Below are 21348 nucleotides of genomic sequence, written 5' to 3' on the forward strand. Positions count from 1 at the left end.
AAACTCCAGGTATGCCTGGGGGCACATCCTGCCTGCTGCCTCTCTTCTCTCTGCCTCCAGCAAGGGTGTCCCGTAACACGATTGCTAATGCACTCAGCTCACACACTGAAGTCCAGAGTTCGAATCCCCGGTATGGCTGGCACCTGGGTGTTAGCGGACTGGTGTGGGTTGCATCCTGGGACAAAATTGACCTAATTTGCCCGAAATGCTCTGCATATCAAGCGGCTCTCTATATAGTATATCACTGATGTTAGCTAGACTTGTATACCTTATACACGTACTTGTAGAAATAAAGATATTATTATTATTATTATTATTATTATTATTATTATTATTGTTGTTGTTGTTGTTGTTGTTGTTGTTGTTGTTGTTGTTATTAAGGACTGACCGTTTTTGCTTGAATCTCCTTTTTCCTTCATCACTGCATGCTCCTGATGATGTGCCGATTGCAACACGATAGGCCTAGAGCCATCATTCCCCCCCCCCCCCGTGGTTGTTTTGCATATTGTGTCTTGTTTGCGATATTTGCATAATAAATGTATATTCATGATACCATCTGTTACTTTAATGTGAAATATTTCAGTTTGTCACTAGTTACGTAACACATTGAGTAGGCTGTTTTATTTTTTATGTATGTATTTGTCCATTACTTTAAATTTAACAAATCTTCATTTAATCATTTGTAATATACATTTTTCTTCGAGTTACTTGTCATATTATAAACCTTTGACTCCGTCATTTATAATATACATGATTTTGATTCTCACTTGAAATGTTATACAGGATTATTTCGTTTTTTATATTTTCAGTGGTGATGTTTTGGTAAACTGTGAGAGACTCAACTTGGCATGAACTTCGCAGAAGCAATAAGTTTTAAATCAATTATAATACATGCAGAAGAATCAGCAGCATCATTCACAACTTTATCTGCAGACGTGTGAAAGAATCAGCAACAGTTTCTGCAGAAATTATTAGCAGCATTATTTTCAGGAACAACAAAACATCCACCACCGTGAGCCTCATTATTTACAGAAGCAACTGGAGTTCCATCAATGGCAGAATTATATCAGAAGTTTTCCTTGTAAACCACAATGGCTTTAATATCTAAAGGGGAAAATAACAGCTTCAGGCTTACTCGAGCTGTGACTGTGTGTGGCAGGCAAGTCCTGTATAGAGTATTCTGCTGGGGAACCCCGGATAAACCTCCTGATATAAAGCTGGATGATTACTTAAATAAATTGCCTCCAACATCTTCAGCAAACTACTTAAGACACAAAAGCAACTTCAGGTTTAGCAAAACTGATAAGAATTTAATTAGTAATAGCCCAGATGGAACAGGGTTTAGTGTGCATTTGCTTTATTTAAGCATCAGGCTAGCCTGTGAGAATGTAGCTCCTCTCCATGATCCAAAATGGTTCTCTCCAAGTACAAAAATGGAGTACTTCGTCACTGCTGTAAAGAACATGAGGAACGACGTTATTCATAGCCAACGTCCAGTTCCTGATGAAGAGTATTTTCTCACTATGATGAAGCTTCGGGAGGTGTTAACTGGGTGTCTTTTATCATCTGGAGAGCGGTATTGGCGGGACAAGGAAGAAGTTAAGAGCGAAATACAACAGATGAATAACAACCTGGACTACATCATGAGTGAGATTCTCGGAGAGGAAGACATAATAATGTATACTAGTGATAATATTAAAGAGATTATCATTAATGACAGTTGTAATGAACTAAAGAGGGTCTTTCAAAACATGACTTTTATCAACCCGGTGTCTTTTCTCGGAATTGACCTTCCACTTAGAGTAGACAATAATTTTATCAATATCGAAGTCAAACTAGGAAATCGGAGAGGTGAAGGTGAACATATAGATTATCAAGATCTCTTCGAACTTCTTCAGACCACATCTGTGTCATTACCTGCACGACCTAAAATACTGCTACTTGAAGGTTTGGCAGAGAGTGGAAAGACTACTCTAATGAAGCTAATAACAGGGAAATGGGCAGATGGCAGTCAAGGACAAATTAAAGGTTTAGACAATTACCAACTCTTGTTGTGGGTAGAGTGCAGAGACTCTACCATGGACTCCTACCAGCATCTCCAACACCGCCTATTACCAAATATTTCATTAAATTTCGGAAATGCTCTGTCGAAAATAATAAAGCTTTGTAAGGTCCTAATACTCATTGATGGACTGGACGAACTTAATGACAGTTCTACAGCATTAGTTAAAGGTCTTTTACATGAATTCCAGAACTCTCCTTACATAACTTTTATATGCACCTCAAGACCTGAAAAGGTTGAAATGTTCAGGTTGATGATCCCTGAAGAATATGAAGTAACATATGCTGAATTACTTGGCATAAAAAAAGAATATTTGAAGGAGTTTGTGATCCGGACTCACCGAGAAATAACTCGCTACACTAATACTAACAGAAGCACTGAAAAACTGTTAAACAAGCTGAAGTCATTTGAAGGTCTTCATGAACACTTAAGATTGCCAAGTAATTTAACACTTTTTGTTTACCTCTGGGACCAACCTTCAGACGAGATAAACACAATGACCATCACTGAAACAGAAATCTACCATGAAATACATCTTCTATGTCAACGAAAGTTATTAAAAAGATTGATGAACAAAGATAGGAATGAAATTCACTTAATGGACAAGATTCAAGAAATATTAAGGACATTATATATAATATCACTTGATAGCCTTTCACGTCAACAACTTATTCTTGATGAAGCAGCAGTAGATCGACTGATATCTACTTGTGATGCATATGATATACCTTACGATGAGATTCTTTCATCATTCCTGAAATTGAAGCCAAATTGGACTTGGCTAGGTATCAAGGAGCAGTACTCAGTACCCCACCAGGGAATACAAGACTACTTCAGTGCTCTTCATATTGTAATAACACTCAAGGACTATCTAAAGTCTTCTGCACTGCCTGTCAGCATTAGGGAAGTGTTAAAACAGAGCGTCAGGGCAACTAGCATAAATATGGCCAAGTACTACAATGTTCTGGTTCATGTGGCCGGGCTGCTTCACCTCTTACTTGATCGGGTACCTAAAGCTATCACGAAGGAAATTGTCCATCTTATACGTGAGGCTAACAGGAATCTGTCTGATAAGTGTAACGTGGACCAGTGGTTGCGCCTCATTGAGAACACCAAATGCAATAATGATATTACCAGGGAAATCGCTCAATTCATCAATACTGATAAACCGATATGTATAAGAGAAAATCAGGTGTTGTGCTGCAAAGTTCTTTTTCCACACCTCAGACCATCCGAGGTGTACATTGACATCGCCAGTGAACCTGATAAAGTGTCTGATCTGCTTGACCTGCTGAAGATTCTCACCAACTGCAATCATCAATGCATAGGACTGGCCCTACACCACCACTACCTTCATGACGATGCAACCACCACGTCCGACGAGATCCTACAACATGTGCAGCCTCAGTGAGTTGTTAATCTTGACTTTTCTAGTGTTGATAAAGTTGGTGTTGGTGTTGCCGTGTTTGGCTTAGACATTAATTGTTCTGGTAGTAGCGATGTTTATGTTTTTATGGTGAGGCTGGTGTTGAGGATGTTGGTGATCACGATGTTGGTGATCACGATGTTGGTGATCACGATGTTGGTGATCACCATGTTGGTGATCACCATGTTGGTGATCACCATGTTGGTGATCACCATGTTGGTTATCACGATGTTGGTGATCACGATGTTGGTGATCACAATGTTGGTGATCACAATGTTGGTGATCACAATGTTGGTTATCACGATGTTGGTGATCACGATGTTGGTGATCACCATGTTGGTTATCACGATGTTGGTGATCACGATGTTGGTGATCACGATGTTGGTGATCACGATGTTGGTGATCACGATGTTGGTGATCACGATGTTGGTGATCACAATGTACATAACAGTAAATGATAACAAAGATAATTATTATTTATCAGTTACATAGACAAGTAGGAATTTGGGACACCTAGGTCGCAAAAAATGTCCCCCTTCGATACCTACCACTGTCATAACCACAAGTTGCTTTAGACCTATTAATTACAAATGAAATGTACATACACCAGGAATTCTGGCAAATATATAAATTTGTGGACTGCATATTAAATTAATATACATATACATATACATAAAAGGAGAATGTCTTAAAATCACTCGCCAATTTGACTGGAGATCAAGGTGTATCATACTCAGAAAACCTCACTGTCTATCCATGAAAATAACACTGGCCAGAGTTAAACATAAACAAACTTATCTGAGGTTCCTGCAGCTGTCTTGTCCAGTCGCCTGATATCTCAAGTTATGCAGGAATGCATGTCCAACAATTTCGCCTCCTATTTGAGAGGTGTCAACACAATTTTAACCTCTAGAGCAGTGGTTCCCAAACTGGGGGTAAATTACCCCCTGGGGGTAATTTAACCATTTTTGGGGGGTAATGGAGGGGTGACAGAAAAAGTTATGAATTCTGAAAATCAAGAAAACAATGCGGTACCCGGTATGAGGATTATTGTTAACTTTGTCTTAGTATATAAAGTTGTAAAGTAAACCTATTATAAGTAAGTAATAAAGTTAAACCAAATAACAATAAACATCAAAAACTAATATACAGTATTAGAAAAGAAGAAATATATAGCTAAGTGTGTGGAAACCCAAAAGTATTTTGACAAGTATGCTTCAGGACAAAAGTCACTCAGTAGCCCAGATCGACCTGTCCAGTACGCGTCACTCACTTCCTGAGGCTGCCTCTATTTCACACTGTCAGTTTATCTGTGAGCATCAGCCGAGGTAGACATAAGCTGGTATGTATGTGTACTGCCCTGTGCAGTATATAGTTAGTATTTACCCACTGTTACTGTGAATTTGTAGCTATTATTAATTTTATATATAATGTATGTGTGGTTCTTACGTTTTCAATGGTTTTGCTAAAATTAGCAGAGTATGTGAGGCTGTATACGTTCACGTTTAGCCATATATATCAATATGAACAACATTTTGTGAAAGGGGTAACATGCTTAATGTGGCATGTTAAATTGGGTAACAAGCTGAAAAAGTTTGGGAACCACTGCTCAAGAGCATGAAAATTTTTTCCCATTATTCACAAACGTTTGTGTTGACCAGTTCAAACATGGCGAGTCTCCTCTGCGGAGGCGCAGCTTCCCATTTTTTATGACATAAATTTTGTTAAATACAGTATGTTACACTAATTTACATAAAAAATACACTATTTTTTTCTGGAAAATACATTATTTTCCACAGTTATCACGATGTTGGTGATCATGATGTTGGTGATCACGACGTTGGTGATCATGATGTTGGTGATCACGATGTTGGTGATCACGACGTTGGTGATCACGACGTTGGTGATCACGATGTTGGTGATCACGATGTTGGTGATCATGATGTTGGTGATCACAATGTTGGTGATCACGACGTTGGTGATCACGATGTTGGTGATCACGATGTTGGTGATCACGATGTTGGTGATCATGATGTTGGTGATCACGATGTTGGTGATCACGATGTTGGTGATCATGATGTTGGTGATCACGATGTTGGTGATCACGATGTTGGTGATCACGATGTTGGTGATCACGATGTTGGTGATCATGATGTTGGTGATCACGACGTTGGTGATCATGATGTTGGTGATCACGACGTTGGTGATCACGATGTTGGTGATCACGATGTTGGTGATCAGGACGTTGGTGATCATGATGTTGGTGATCACGACGTTGGTGATCATGATGTTGGTGATCATGATGTTGGTGATTACGATGTTGGTGATCACGATGTTGGTGATCACGATGTTGGTGATCACGACGTTTGTGATCATGATGTTGGTGATCACGATGTTGGTGATCATGATGTTGGTGATCACGATGTTGGTGATCACGATGTTGGTGATCACGATGTTGGTGATCACGATGTTGGTGATCACGACGTTGGTGATCACGATGTTGGTGATCATGATGTTCGTGATCACGATGTTGGTGATCACGACGTTGGTGATCACGATGTTGGTGATCACGATGTTGGTGATCACGATGTTGGTGATCATGATGTTGGTGATCACGATGTTGGTGATCACGACGTTGGTGATCACGATGTTGGTGATCACGATGTTGGAGATCACGACGTTGGTGATCATGATGTTGGTGATCACGACGTTGGTGATCATGATGTTGGTGATCATGATGTTGGTGATCACGATGTTGGTGATCACGATGTTGGTGATCACGATGTTGGTGATCACGATGTTGGTGATCACGATGTTGGTGATCACGACGTTGGTGATCACGACGTTGGTGATCACGATGTTGGTGATCATGATGTTGGTGATCACGATGTTGCTGATCACGATGTTGGTGATCACGATGTTGGTGATCACGATGTTGGTGATCACGACGTTGGTGATCACGATGTTGGTGATCACGATGTTGGCGATCACGATGTTGGTGATCACGGTGTTGGTGATCACGATGTTGGTGATCATGATGTTGGTGATCACGATGTTGGTGATCATGATGTTGGTGATCACGATGTTGGTGATCACGATTTTGGTGATCACGATGTTGGTGATCACGATGTTGGTGATCATGATGTTGGTGATCACGATGTTGGTGATCACGAAGTTGGTGATCACGATGTTGGTGATCACGATGTTGGTGATCACGATGTTGGTGATCACAATGTTGGTGATCACGATGTTGGTGATCACGATGTTGGTGATCATGATGTTGGTGATCACGATTTTGGTGATCACGATGTTGGTGATCACGATGTTGGTGATCACGATGTTGGTGATCACGATGTTGGTGATCACGATGTTGGTGATCATGATGTTGGTGATCACGATGTTGGTGATCACGATGTTGGTGGTCATGATGTTGGTGATCACGATGTTGGTGATCATGATGTTGGTGATCACGATGTTGGTGATCACGATGTTGGTGATCAGGATGTTGGTGATCACGATGTTGGTGATCACGATGTTGGTGATCACGATGTTGGTGATCACGAAGTTGGTGATCACGATGTTGGTGATCACGATGTTGGTGATCACGATGTTGGTGATCACGATTTTGGTGATCACGATGTTGGTGATCATGATGTTGGTGATCACGATGTTGGTGATCACGATTTTGGTGATCATGATGTTGGTGATCACAATGTTGGTGATCACGATGTTGGTGATCACGATGTTGGTGATCACGATGTTGGTGATCACGATGTTGTTAATCACGATGTTGCTGATCACGATGTTCTTGATCACGATGTTGGTGATCATGATGTTCTTGATCACGATGTTGGTGATCACGATGTTGGTGATCACGATTTTGGTGATCACGATGTTGGTGATCACGATGTTGGTGATCATGATGTTGGTGATCACAATGTTGGTGATCATGATGTTGGTGATCACGATGTTGGTGATCACGATGTTGGTGATCACGATGTTGGTGATCATGATGTTGGTGATCACAATGTTGGTGATCACGATGTTGGTGATCACGATGTTGGTGATCACGATGTTGGTGATGACGATGTTGGTGATCACGACGTTGGTGATCACGATGTTGGTGATCATGATGTTGGTGATCACGACGTTGGTGATCATGATGTTGGTGATCACGATGTTGGTGATCACGACGTTGGTGATCACGACGTTGGTGATCACGATGTTGGTGATCAAGATGTTGGTGATCACGACGTTGGTGATCATGATGTTGGTGATCACGATGTTGGTGATCACGACGTTGGTGATCACGATGTTGGTGATCACGATGTTGGTGATCACGACGTTGGTGATCATGATGTTGGTGATCACGACGTTGGTGATCATGATGTTGGTGATCATGATGTTGGTGATTACGATGTTGGTGATCACGATGTTGGTGATCACGATGTTGGTGATCACGACGTTGGTGATCATGATGTTGGTGATCACGATGTTGGTGATCATGATGTTGGTGATCACGATGTTGGTGATCACGATGTTGGTGATCACGATGTTGGTGATCACGATGTTGGTGATCACGACGTTGGTGATCACGATGTTGGTGATCATGATGTTGGTGATCACGATGTTGGTGATCACGACGTTGGTGATCACGATGTTTGTGATCACGATGTTGGTGATCACGATGTTGGTGATCATGATGTTGGTGATCACGATGTTGGTGATCACGACGTTGGTGATCACGATGTTGGTGATCACGATGTTGGAGATCACGACGTTGGTGATCATGATGTTGGTGATCACGACGTTGGTGATCATGATGTTGGTGATCATGATGTTGGTGATCACGATGTTGGTGATCACGATGTTGGTGATCACGATGTTGGTGATCACGATGTTGGTGATCACGATGTTGTTGATCACGACGTTGGTGATCACGACGTTGGTGATCACGATGTTGGTGATCATGATGTTGGTGATCACGATGTTGGTGATCACGATGTTGGTGATCACGATGTTGGTGATCACGATGTTGGTGATCACGACGTTGGTGATCACGATGTTGGTGATCACGATGTTGGCGATCACGATGTTGGTGATCACGGTGTTGGTGATCACGATGTTGGTGATCACGATGTTGGTGATCACGATGTTGGTGATCATGATGTTGGTGATCACGATGTATGTGATCACGATTTTGGTGATCACGATGTTGGTGATCACGATGTTGGTGATCACGATGTTGGTGATCACGATGTTGGTGATCACGAAGTTGGTGATCACGATGTTGGTGATCACGATGTTGGTGATCACGATGTTGGTGATCACGATGTTGGTGATCACGATGTTGGTGATCACGATGTTGGTGATCATGATGTTGGTGATCACGATTTTGGTGATCACGATGTTGGTGATCACGATGTTGGTGATCACGATGTTGGTGATCACGATGTTGGTGATCACGATGTTGGTGATAATGATGTTGGTGATCACGATGTTGGTGATCACGATGTTGGTGATCATGATGTTGGTGATCACGATGTTGGTGATCATGATGTTGGTGATCACGATGTTGGTGATCACGATGTTGGTGATCATGATGTTGGTGATCACGATGTTGGTGATCACGATGTTGGTGATCACGATGTTGGTGATCACGAAGTTGGTGATCACGATGTTGGTGATCACGATGTTGGTGATCACGATGTTGGTGATCACGATTTTGGTGATCACGATGTTGGTGATCATGATGTTGGTGATCACGATGTTGGTGATCACGATTTTGGTGATCATGATGTTGGTGATCACAATGTTGGTGATCACGATGTTGGTGATCACGATGTTGGTGATCACGATGTTGGTGATCACGATGTTGTTAATCACGATGTTGCTGATCACGATGTTCTTGATCACGATGTTGGTGATCATGATGTTCTTGATCACGATGTTGGTGATCACGATGTTGGTGATCACGATTTTGGTGATCACGATGTTGGTGATCACGATGTTGGTGATCATGATGTTGGTGATCACAATGTTGGTGATCATGATGTTGGTGATCACGATGTTGGTGATCACGATGTTGGTGATCACGATGTTGGTGATCATGATGTTGGTGATCACAATGTTGGTGATCACGATGTTGGTGATCACGATGTTGGTGATCACGATGTTGGTGATCACGATGTTGGTGATCACAATGTTGGTGATCACGATGTTGGTGATCACGATGTTGGTGATCACGATGTTGGTGATCATGATGTTGGTGATCACAATGTTGGTGATCACGATGTTGGTGATCACGATGTTGGTGATCACGATGTTGGTGATCATGATGTTGGTGATCACAATGTTGGTGATCACGATGTTGGTGATCACGATGTTGGTGATCACGATGTTGGTGATCACGATGTTGGTGATCACAATGTTGGTGATCACGATGTTGGTGATCACGATGTTGGTGATCACGACGTTGGTGATCATGATGTTGGTGATCACGACGTTGGTGATCATGATGTTGGTGATCATGATGTTGGTGATTACGATGTTGGTGATCACGATGTTGGTGATCACGATGTTGGTGATCACGACGTTGGTGATCATGATGTTGGTGATCACGATGTTGGTGATCATGATGTTGGTGATCACGATGTTGGTGATCACGATGTTGGTGATCACGATGTTGGTGATCACGATGTTGGTGATCACGACGTTGGTGATCACGATGTTGGTGATCATGATGTTGGTGATCACGATGTTGTTGATCACGACGTTGGTGATCACGATGTTGGTGATCACGATGTTGGTGATCACGATGTTGGTGATCATGATGTTGGTGATCACGATGTTGGTGATCACGGCGTTGGTGATCACGATGTTGGTGATCACGATGTTGGAGATCACGACGTTGGTGATCATGATGTTGGTGATCACGACGTTGGTGATCATGATGTTGGTGATCATGATGTTGGTGATCACGATGTTGGTGATCACGATGTTGGTGATCACGATGTTGGTGATCACGATGTTGGTGATCACGATGTTGGTGATCACGACGTTGGTGATCACGACGTTGGTGATCACGATGTTGGTGATCATGATGTTGGTGATCACGATGTTGGTGATCACGATGTTGGTGATCACGATGTTGGTGATCACGATGTTGGTGATCACGACGTTGGTGATCACGATGTTGGTGATCACGATGTTGGCGATCACGATGTTGGTGATCACGGTGTTGGTGATCACGATGTTGGTGATCATGATGTTGGTGATCACGATGTTGGTGATCATGATGTTGGTGATCACGATGTTGGTGATCACGATTTTGGTGATCACGATGTTGGTGATCACGATGTTGGTGATCACGATGTTGGTGATCACGATGTTGGTGATCACGAAGTTGGTGATCACGATGTTGGTGATCACGATGTTGGTGATCACGATGTTGGTGATCACAATGTTGGTGATCACGATGTTGGTGATCACGATGTTTGTGATCATGATGTTGGTGATCACGATTTTGGTGATCACGATGTTGGTGATCACGATGTTGGTGATCACGATGTTGGTGATCACGATGTTGGTGATCACGATGTTGGTGATCATGATGTTGGTGATCACGATGTTGGTGATCACGATGTTGGTGATCATGATGTTGGTGATCACGATGTTGGTGATCATGATGTTGGTGATCACGATGTTGGTGATCACGATGTTGGTGATCATGATGTTGGTGATCACGATGTTGGTGATCACGATGTTGGTGATCACGATGTTGGTGATCACGAAGTTGGTGATCACGATGTTGGTGATCACGATGTTGGTGATCACGATGTTGGTGATCACGATTTTGGTGATCACGATGTTGGTGATCATGATGTTGGTGATCACGATGTTGGTGATCACGATTTTGGTGATCATGATGTTGGTGATCACAATGTTGGTGATCACGATGTTGGTGATCACGATGTTGGTGATCACGATGTTGGTGATCACGATGTTGTTAATCACGATGTTGCTGATCACGATGTTCTTGATCACGATGTTGGTGATCATGATGTTCTTGATCACGATGTTGGTGATCACGATGTTGGTGATCACGATTTTGGTGATCACGATGTTGGTGATCACGATGTTGGTGATCATGATGTTGGTGATCACAATGTTGGTGATCATGATGTTGGTGATCACGATGTTGGTGATCACGATGTTGGTGATCACGATGTTGGTGATCATGATGTTGGTGATCACAATGTTGGTGATCACGATGTTGGTGATCACGATGTTGGTGATCACGATGTTGGTGATCACGATGTTGGTGATCACAATGTTGGTGATCACGATGTTGGTGATCACGATGTTGGTGATCACGATGTTGGTGATCATGATGTTGGTGATCACAATGTTGGTGATCACGATGTTGGTAATCACGATGTTGGTGATCACGATGTTGGTGATCACGATGTTGGTGATCACGATGTTGTTAATCACGATGTTGCTGATCACGATGTTCTTGATCACGATGTTGGTGATCATGATGTTCTTGATCACGATGTTGGTGATCACGATGTTGGTGATCACGATGTTCTTGATCACGATGTTGGTGATCACAATGTTGGTGATCACGATGTTGGTGATCACGATGTTGGTGATCACGTTGTTCTTGATCACGATGTTGTTAATCACGATGTTGCTGATCACGATGTTCTTGATCACGATGTTGGTGATCACGATGTTCTTGATCACGATGTTGGTGATCACGATGTTCTTAATCACGATGTTTGTGATCTGGATGATGATGATGACATTGTTAATGCTAACATGGAGTTGATGTTGTTGGTGTTGACGTTGATGTTAATGTTCATGTTGATGTTTATGTTGACGTTGATTGTGTTGATGCTGGTCGTCTTGGCCTATGTTATGCTGATGTTCTTGGTGATGTTGGAAATGATGTTCATTTTGAGATTGATGGTATTGACATTGTTGATGTTGGCATTGTTGATGTTCATGTTTTTAGTTTGTTTGTGTTAGTTGTTTTATTCTGACGTTACTACTCTAGCTGGCGTTGACGTTGTTGGTGCTTTCGTTGCTCTTCGATGTTAATGGTTTTGTCATTGATGGTACTGATGTAACTGTCGAGGTTGATATTGATGGCTTTGATGTTGGTTGCATTGAAGTTGATGGTGTTGACAATGCTGGTATTAATGTTGTTGGTGTTGATGTTGTCTGTGTTGTTGTTGGTGTCGATGCTACTGTTGTTTAGAAGACGCTGGTGTTGGTGTAATTTGTAGTGAATTTCTTAGTATGTAGTCAAGTGTAAGAGTTAGCTAAATCTGCAACAGTTGCAGTTGACTTTTTCAGTGAAATGTAGAGAAGAATAAAAAGGAACATAAGAACGTAAGAAAGAAGGAACACTGCAACAGGCTTACTGGCCCATGCGGAGCAGGTCCATGTGCCCCCTCCCCGGATAAACCCAATGACCCCCCCCCCCGGATTAGCAAAATGACCCACCCAGTCTGGTCACCTCCACTCAAGGAAGGAGCACGCCACCAGACCCAGCAGCAAAAGCTAGTCAGGTCCAACTCACACCCACCCACACCCACTCATGAATTTATCTAACCTATTTTTAAAATTACACAACGTTTTAGCCTGAATAACTGTACTCAGGAGTTTGTTCCACTCATCCACAACTCTATTACCAAACCTGTGCTTTCCTATATCCTTCCTGAATCTGAATTTTTCCAACTTGAAACCATGGCTGCGAGTCCTGTCTTGGCTGGAAATTTTCAGCACGCTATTTACATCTCCTTTATTTATTCCTGTTTTCCATTTATACACCTCGATCATATCCCCCCTAATTCTAGACCTTTCAAGAGAGTGCAGATTCAGAGCCCTTAGTCTATCCTCATAGGGAAGATTTCTGATACATGGGATCATCTTTGTCATCCTCCTCTGTACTTTTTCCAGAGCATTTATATCCATTCTGTAATACGGTGACCAGAACTGAGCAGTATAGTCTAAATGAGGCCTAACCAAGGATATATAGAGTTGAAGAACAACCTGAGGACTTCTGATGATTGCAAATTTTCTCTGACATACATCGCCACTCCACCACCCTTCCTGTTGACCCTATCAGTGTGGAATAGTTTATAACCCTGTATGTTGCATTCAGAAGGCATTTCTCTATCTTTCAGGTTGAACCAGGTCTCTGTTATACCAATAATATCTATATTACCTACACTTGCAAGTAATCTTAGCTCATCTATTTTATTTCTTAGACTCCTACTATTTGTATAGTAAACCTTAAGGGAGCTAGTCACTCGTTGCCCTCAGTGTCAGCGTGTCAGCGTGCCTCGTTGTGCTCCCGGTTTTCTGGTGTTTTCACGGTCGCTCTTACATGCTAGAACTTTAATTTGTGTCATCAATCCTATACGATACATCCCTCTAGCGCCTGGAACCAATCTTGGGCGGAAAACATTATATACTGAGTAAAAAAAGGAGAATTGTGTGCACTACCTAGCAGAGTTTACTGCCAGAGGGGAATCATAGGCCTGTCCCGTGTGGAAAAATAATAATAATTGAACTTTGTGTCAGAGGAAAGAAAGTCTCCCTGAAAGCATTGAGTATACATAGTGTATAGTGTATACTACAGTGGCTCCCTAGTATATTGATGATAAAGGCTAAAGTGTCATTTGAAAACAGGTGAATTTGTAAATGAAGTGATAAGCCTATAGAGGCAGGTGCCAGAAGTCGCCAGAAACTTACCACAGGTCAGCTGTTTTTAATAATCTTCCTGGCCTGCTAGTGTACTCGCATATAATCTAGTGATACCAGTGAATAGCAGAATACAGTGTTGTAGTAGCAACTAACCAGTATTATAATGGTACTTAGTGGAGTGGAGTGACTTTCATTAGTTTCCTTTTCTTGAAATACCAGACGTTACTGTGAATTTCATATAACCTGTAGTTACCAGCGGTCGCAATATACACAACGAGAAGCAATTATTACTACAGAAAAAGCGCCCTTCCTCCAAAATTTGCACCAGTCAACTATAGTGATAATATAGCATTTATTGTGGTGGAGACAGAAAAAAAAAAAATAGAGAAGCTAGATACAGCGATTGATAAACAAGGGTGGAGGCTCGACCGTTCGTCATTGTAGGAGTGCCAGCAGTCACCGGCTCTTCAACACGCAAGTTATACTTTTGTATCAATCAAATCACATATTACTCGGGTAGATAATTTCCAGTAGATCCTTCATGTGTTAGCTCAAATCACCGACCAGTATGGTTTAAATAAGTGACCCACTGATCAGATCAGATAGACTGGTCTGAACCCTTGACTGGTCCGAACCCTTGACTGGTCCGAACCCTTGACTGGTCCGAACCCTTGACTGGTCCGAACCCTGGACTGGTTTCAAACGGTTTCGTTGTGCACCACCTAGCAGGTTATTAATAGAATATTCAAGAGGTTGCTAGTAGAATTGCAGTAAATCAACCATTCAAATCATTATGAAGCTGTGTGTAGTCTGTGGTCAGTCAAACAAACGGGCTTCCACATGCATAAATTGTCATTTCTGTGGAAATTGGTGTCACGCCCCTTGTGCAGATATCCAAGAACTAGCTACAAGCAGTATTAAAACAGGGAAGTGTTTTTGGGTATGCCCAAATGAGATAAATCTGTGGACTAAAATCACAAGGGTATTAAAAGAGGTCAACATCAAAGCTGCTTTCATAGAAAACCTGGAAGCTTTCTACAACAGATGGGAACATAAAAAGTCCGGGCTGAATGGTACTGCCCTTGATACTGGCCATGTAGTCAGAAACTGTAAGGCTGGAGATGATGTCCTGGTAGTCAGTAAATGGGGGGCTGATAGTGCTGTCCTGGGAGACAGTAATGGGGAAGCTGGAGGTGCTGTCCTGGGAGACAGTAATGGTGAAGCTGGAGGTGCTGTCCTGGGAGACAGTAATGGTGAAGCTGGAGATGCTGTCCTGGGAGACAGTAATGGGGAAGCTGGAGATGCTGTCCTGGGAGACAGTAATGGTGAAGCTGGAGATTTTGTCCAGGTAGTCGGGAATTATACGCAGGAAGGAATACATATGAATGACCTCATAGGGGACAGGAGCCATAGTAGGGAAACAAGTGTAGTCAAAGATAAGATAAAACCAATATTGCAAACTAGAAATACCGCAGGAAATAGCAAACAAGAGGACTCCACTAGCAATAGTGAGGATATATTACCAAAAACAAATGGTGGGAGCTCCGTTGTTGGTGCTAGGGAGGATAGAAGTAAGACAGGGAAAAATGCACCAACAGGGAATACAGTCACAGAAACCCAAGGCAAACGGAAACCAAACCTGTGCACATACTATGCACTCGGTATCTGCTGGCATGGGAAATCTGGAAAAACAGATGGGACGTGCAACTATGACCACCCTAGGAAATGCCATGCCCATATGACAACAGGAAAATGCAAACTCCCTTCCTGTAAGCTTTTTCACCCTGAACTGTGTACCTCTTCAGTACAGGAAAGACTGTGCTATAACTTAAATTGCCAGGCATACCATCTAAAGGGGACAAAAAGATACAAAACATCCAGGCCATGGGAAAACCTGGGTAGCCACAGCCACTCAAGAGGGAGAGGTTTTTTAGTGCCAGGAAGGAAAAAAAACTGGCAGGAAATGGCAGAAATCGTACACCAAATCCAGTCATTCCTGGAGTGGAACCACAGTCGATGGCCTCCACTCCAAACCAACAGATACAGATACTAATGCCGGAAAAAAAATCCCCCCCCAGTACCAACAATACCACCAGTCCGATAACATTCTTCTTTGCAAATATACAGGGTCTAAAGCCAGCAACAAACAACAAAATACCTTTCATCCGTGGACTGCTTGCAGAGGCAAAGGCAATGTTCGCGGCTTTCACTGAGACCCACATAAAGGATCACTTGGACAACGAAATATGGATCCCAGGTTACAACCTATACAGATGTGACAGAGTGAACAGGAAAAAGGGGGGGGTTGGCCTGTACATTGCAGAGTCACTTGTTTGCACAGAACTGCTAAATGCCTCAAATGATGTAGTGGAAGTTTTAGCAGTAAAGGTCGAGAACCAAAACCTAGTCATTGTGATAGTCTACAAGCCTCCGGATGCAACATCCCAGCAATTCCAGGAACAGCTGTTAAAAATTGACCACTGTCTGGAAAACCTTCCAGCTCCTGCACCCAACATCTTGCTCCTGGGGGATTTCAACTTAAGGCACCTAAAATGGAGGAATATAGCAAATAATATTGTTGCAGTAATAACACCAGGAGGCAGCTCTGATGAAAACTCACACTCACACGAGCTTTCAAATCTCTGCACAAAATTCAATTTAAACCAGCAAATAATAGAGCCTACTAGACTGGAGAATACACTAGACCTCATCTTCACTAACAATGATGATCTGATAAGAAATATCACCATATCAAAAACAATATACTCAGATCACAACATAATTGAGGTTCAGTCATGTATGCGCGGAGCCCCAGACCGACATAATGAGATTAGTCACGAGGGAGCATTCACCAAATTCAACTTCAATAACAAAAACATAAAGTGGGACCAAGTAAACCAAGTCCTAACCGATATAAGCTGGGAAGATATACTAAGCAACACAGACCCCAACTTATGCCTAGAACAGATTAACTCGGTAGCACTCGATGTATGCACAAGGCTTATTCCTCTAAGAAAAAGGAGGAGTAGATGTAAAACAGAAAGAGACAGGCGCTCCCTTTACAGGCGACGGAAAAGAATAACAGAGCGGCTAAAAGAGGTCAATATATCTGAAATGCGTAGGGAGACACTGGTCAGAGAAATAGCAAGCATCGAACTTAAGCTAAAAGAATCCTTTAGGAGTCAGGAATCGCGGGAAGAACTAAAAGCCATAAATGAAATCGAAAGAAACCCAAAGTATTTCTTCTCCTATGCCAAATCAAAATCGAGAACAACGTCCAGTATTGGGCCCCTACTTAAACAAGATGGGTCCTACACAGATGACAACAAGGAAATGAGTGAGCTACTCAAGTCCCAATATGACTCAGTTTTTAGCAAGCCGCTAACCAGACTGAGAGTCGAAGATCAAAATGAATTTTTTATGAGAGAGCCACAAAATTTGATTAACACAAGCCTATCCGATGTTATCCTGACGCCAAATGACTTCGAACAGGCGATAAATGACATGCCCATGCACTCTGCCCCAGGGCCAGACTCATGGAACTCTGTGTTCATCAAGAACTGCAAGAAGCCCCTATCACGAGCCTTTTCCATCCTATGGAGAGGGAGCATGGACACGGGGGTCGTCCCACAGTTACTAAAAACAACAGACATAGCCCCACTCCACAAAGGGGGCAGTAAAGCAACAGCAAAGAACTACAGACCAATAGCACTAACATCCCATATCATAAAAATCTTTGAAAGGGTCCTAAGAAGCAAGATCACCACGCATCTAGAAACCCATCAGTTACACAACCCAGGGCAACATGGGTTTAGAACAGGTCGCTCCTGTCTGTCTCAACTATTGGACCACTACGACAAGGTCCTAAATGCACTAGAAGACAAAATGAATGCAGATGTAATATATACAGACTTTGCAAAAGCCTTCGACAAGTGTGACCATGGCGTAATAGCGCACAAAATGCGTGCTAAAGGAATAACAGGAAAAGTCGGTCGATGGATCTATAATTTCCTCACTAACAGAACACAGAGAGTAGTCGTCAACAGAGTAAAGTCCGAGGCAGCTACGGTGAAAAGCTCTGTTCCACAAGGCACAGTACTCGCTCCCATCTTGTTCCTCATCCTTATATCCGACATAGACAAGGATGTCAGCCACAGCACCGTGTCTTCCTTTGCAGATGACACCCGAATCTGCATGACAGTGTCTTCCATTGCAGACACTGCAAAGCTCCTGGCAGACATCAACCAAATCTTTCAGTGGGCTGCAGAAAACAATATGAAGTTCAACGATGAGAAATTTCAATTACTCAGATATGGTAACCATGAGGAAATTAAATCTTCATCAGAGTACAAAACAAATTCTGGCCACAAAATAGAGCGAAACACCAACGTCAAAGACCTGGGAGTGATCATGTCGGAGGATCTCACCTTCAAGGACCATAACATTGTATCAATCGCATCTGCTAGAAAAATGACAGGATGGATAATGAGAACCTTCAAAACTAGGGAGGCCAAGCCCATGATGACACTCTTCAGGTCACTTGTTCTATCTAGGCTGGAATATTGCTGCACACTAACAGCACCTTTCAAGGCAGGTGAAATTGCCGACCTAGAAAATGTACAGAGAACTTTCACGGCGCGCATAACGGAGATAAAACACCTCAATTATTGGGAGCGCTTGAGGTTCCTAAACCTGTATTCCCTGGAACGCAGGAGGGAGAGATACATGATTATATACACCTGGAAAATCCTAGAGGGACTAGTACCGAACTTGCACACGAAAATCACCCACTACGAAAGCAAAAGACTTGGCAGACGATGCACCATCCCCCCAATGAAAAGCAGGGGTGTCACTAGCACGTTAAGAGACCATACAATAAGTGTCAGGGGCCCGAGACTGTTCAACTGCCTCCCAGCACACATAAGGGGGATTACCAACAGACCCCTGGCAGTCTTCAAGCTGGCACTGGACAAGCACCTAAAGTCAGTTCCGGATCAGCCGGGCTGTGGCTCGTATGTTGGTTTGCGTGCAGCCAGCAGCAACAGCCTGGTTGATCAGGCTCTGATTCACCAGGAGGCCTGGTCTCAGACCGGGCCGCGGGGGCGTTGACCCCCGGAACTCTCTCCAGGTAAACTCCAGGTCTCCAGGTACTATCTCTCTTTGTTTGTTGATCAATTAATTTGCCATTACTAGCAATTTTATTTTGAATATTGTCTTTTAAACATATCCCTGAGGTATCCCGGTAATAACCGCTGTTTTTAACCCTAATGCTGCAGCCTGATTGTTTCCCACAAACGCCCATACCTCTATAATCTATCAGTTTAAATTCCTAGACAAGTAATCAATTGCCCTCTCAATCGAATTGGCTAATGCAACCACTCTATCCCCAGAGAGATGAACCCCATCCCTTGCATACATATCACGTTTGCCAAAGAATAGGTCCAAGTTATCAATGAATGGGATTGCAAGTTCCTTGCAGTACCTGTCTAGCCAGCGATTTATACCAATAGCCCTAGACATCCATTCATTGCCCACTCCCTTTCTAGGCAAGATGCTACATATGACTGGGATCCCTCCCTTAGACCTAACTACTTCTATGGCTGACCTGTACTTATCCAGTAGCTCCTGTCTCCTGCCCTTCCCAATGACATTTCCCCCAGCACTAAGACAGATAATGGGCTTGTTCCCATTACCTGCCATAATATTATCCAACCTGCTGACTATGCCATCAACACCAGCTCCATGAAGGCACACTCTCTGTCTGACATTTCTGTCTCTGTTACAAAATGCACGGTCCATATATCTTACCTGAGAATTGCCTACTATTAAAATATTCTTACCTTGATTAGCAGGGGAATCTGTGGTACCTTCAACCTCACTAACCACTGAAGTACACTGGTCTTGGAGAACAGAGAATCGATTTCCTACCTTTACATCTCTATTAACTCTCCTCATCTTCCTTCTTCCTGAACTGTGACCATTTCCTCCTTACCAGCTAAATCCTTCTCACACTCACTCCCAAACTCATCTATGTGAAGCTTCAGCCTCCTTCTTCAACACTTGAACCTGAGATTCTAAAACACTACAACAAGCCATGGTGCTTGGTAACAGCTCACACTAACCCCCAAGAGCTTAGGCAGGTATGACCACACATGACCTCTGACCTCAGCGTACTGAGGAGCAGGAGCAGTAAGAGTAGTGGAGAAGATGGTCCAATCAGTCCGTCAATCTCAGAGAAATAGTTTTCGAGGTGGTCAGTCTTGAGAAAAGTTTTGACTAATTCTTTTCCAGGCTGAGGAATTCACCATCTTAAAAGTTATTTTTAAAAGTTGTTGGATTAAATCTTTATCTCGCCTCTACTCATCTTTCCTCCATTTCATTCGTTTCTGTATTTGACTGAAGAAGCCCACAGTGTAGGAGAAACGTTTCAATCACAAATAACGATATCCAAATGTTACTCATGTGTCTTAATTTTGTTCCATCCTCTCTAAATGTCCGACCCACCTCAATAACCCATCCTCAGCCCTTTGGATAATAGTTTTGGTAATGCTGCACCTCCTCCTAATTTCCAAACTATAGAGACTCTGCATTTATATTTACACCACACATTGCCCTCAGACATGACACCACTGTCTCCAGCCTTCTCCTTGTTGCAACATTCACCAGTTACTAGCCATTTGCTTCCAGCTATTTAGTTGCCTTTTATGACACGAATAGCTGATAAGGAAATAATTTTTCCCCATTTTCCCTTAGAGATAAAATGAAACATTTTAAGAACAGAAATTTTAAGAACTTAGAAGGAAACTCAGATCATACTACAGATGATAATACACATTTACATCTTCATGCATAGTATGATCTAGGTGCAGGTAGCAGCAGCAGTATGATGTACTTGACATATTACATGTTTATGAGACATAACGTAAGATAGAAAGAGCATTGCTGCAGGCCTGCTGCCCCATGCTTGACAGGTCCAACTCGACTCCACCCAAACCCATACATATACTTGTTTAACTTAATTTTAAAACAACACAAAGTTGTTGCTTCAGTGAGGCTACTCGGGAGTTTGTTCCACTCATCTGTTATCACGCCTGTGCTTTCTTGTATCTAATCTAATCAATTTTTTTCGAACTTGAAC

At 42.5% G+C, this 21348-nt stretch overlaps 1 protein-coding gene across 3 annotated transcripts in view; it reads left to right on the plus strand.

Moving 5' to 3' along the window:
• The window catches only part of LOC128700109 (uncharacterized), a 150793-nt gene that overhangs the window by 36027 nt on the left and 93418 nt on the right, over positions 1–21348 (plus strand). For all 3 annotated transcript variants that reach the window (XM_070100822.1, XM_070100823.1, XM_070100820.1), the window contains exon 2: positions 810–3469. In XM_070100822.1, the coding sequence (XP_069956923.1) occupies positions 1092–3469 (2378 nt within the window). In that variant the 5' untranslated portion in view covers positions 810–1091. The remainder of the gene's footprint in view (positions 1–809; positions 3470–21348) is intronic.

This window comes from Cherax quadricarinatus, chromosome 74 (genome assembly GCF_038502225.1).
Source record: "Cherax quadricarinatus isolate ZL_2023a chromosome 74, ASM3850222v1, whole genome shotgun sequence".
NCBI classification, from domain to species: domain Eukaryota; kingdom Metazoa; phylum Arthropoda; class Malacostraca; order Decapoda; family Parastacidae; genus Cherax; species Cherax quadricarinatus.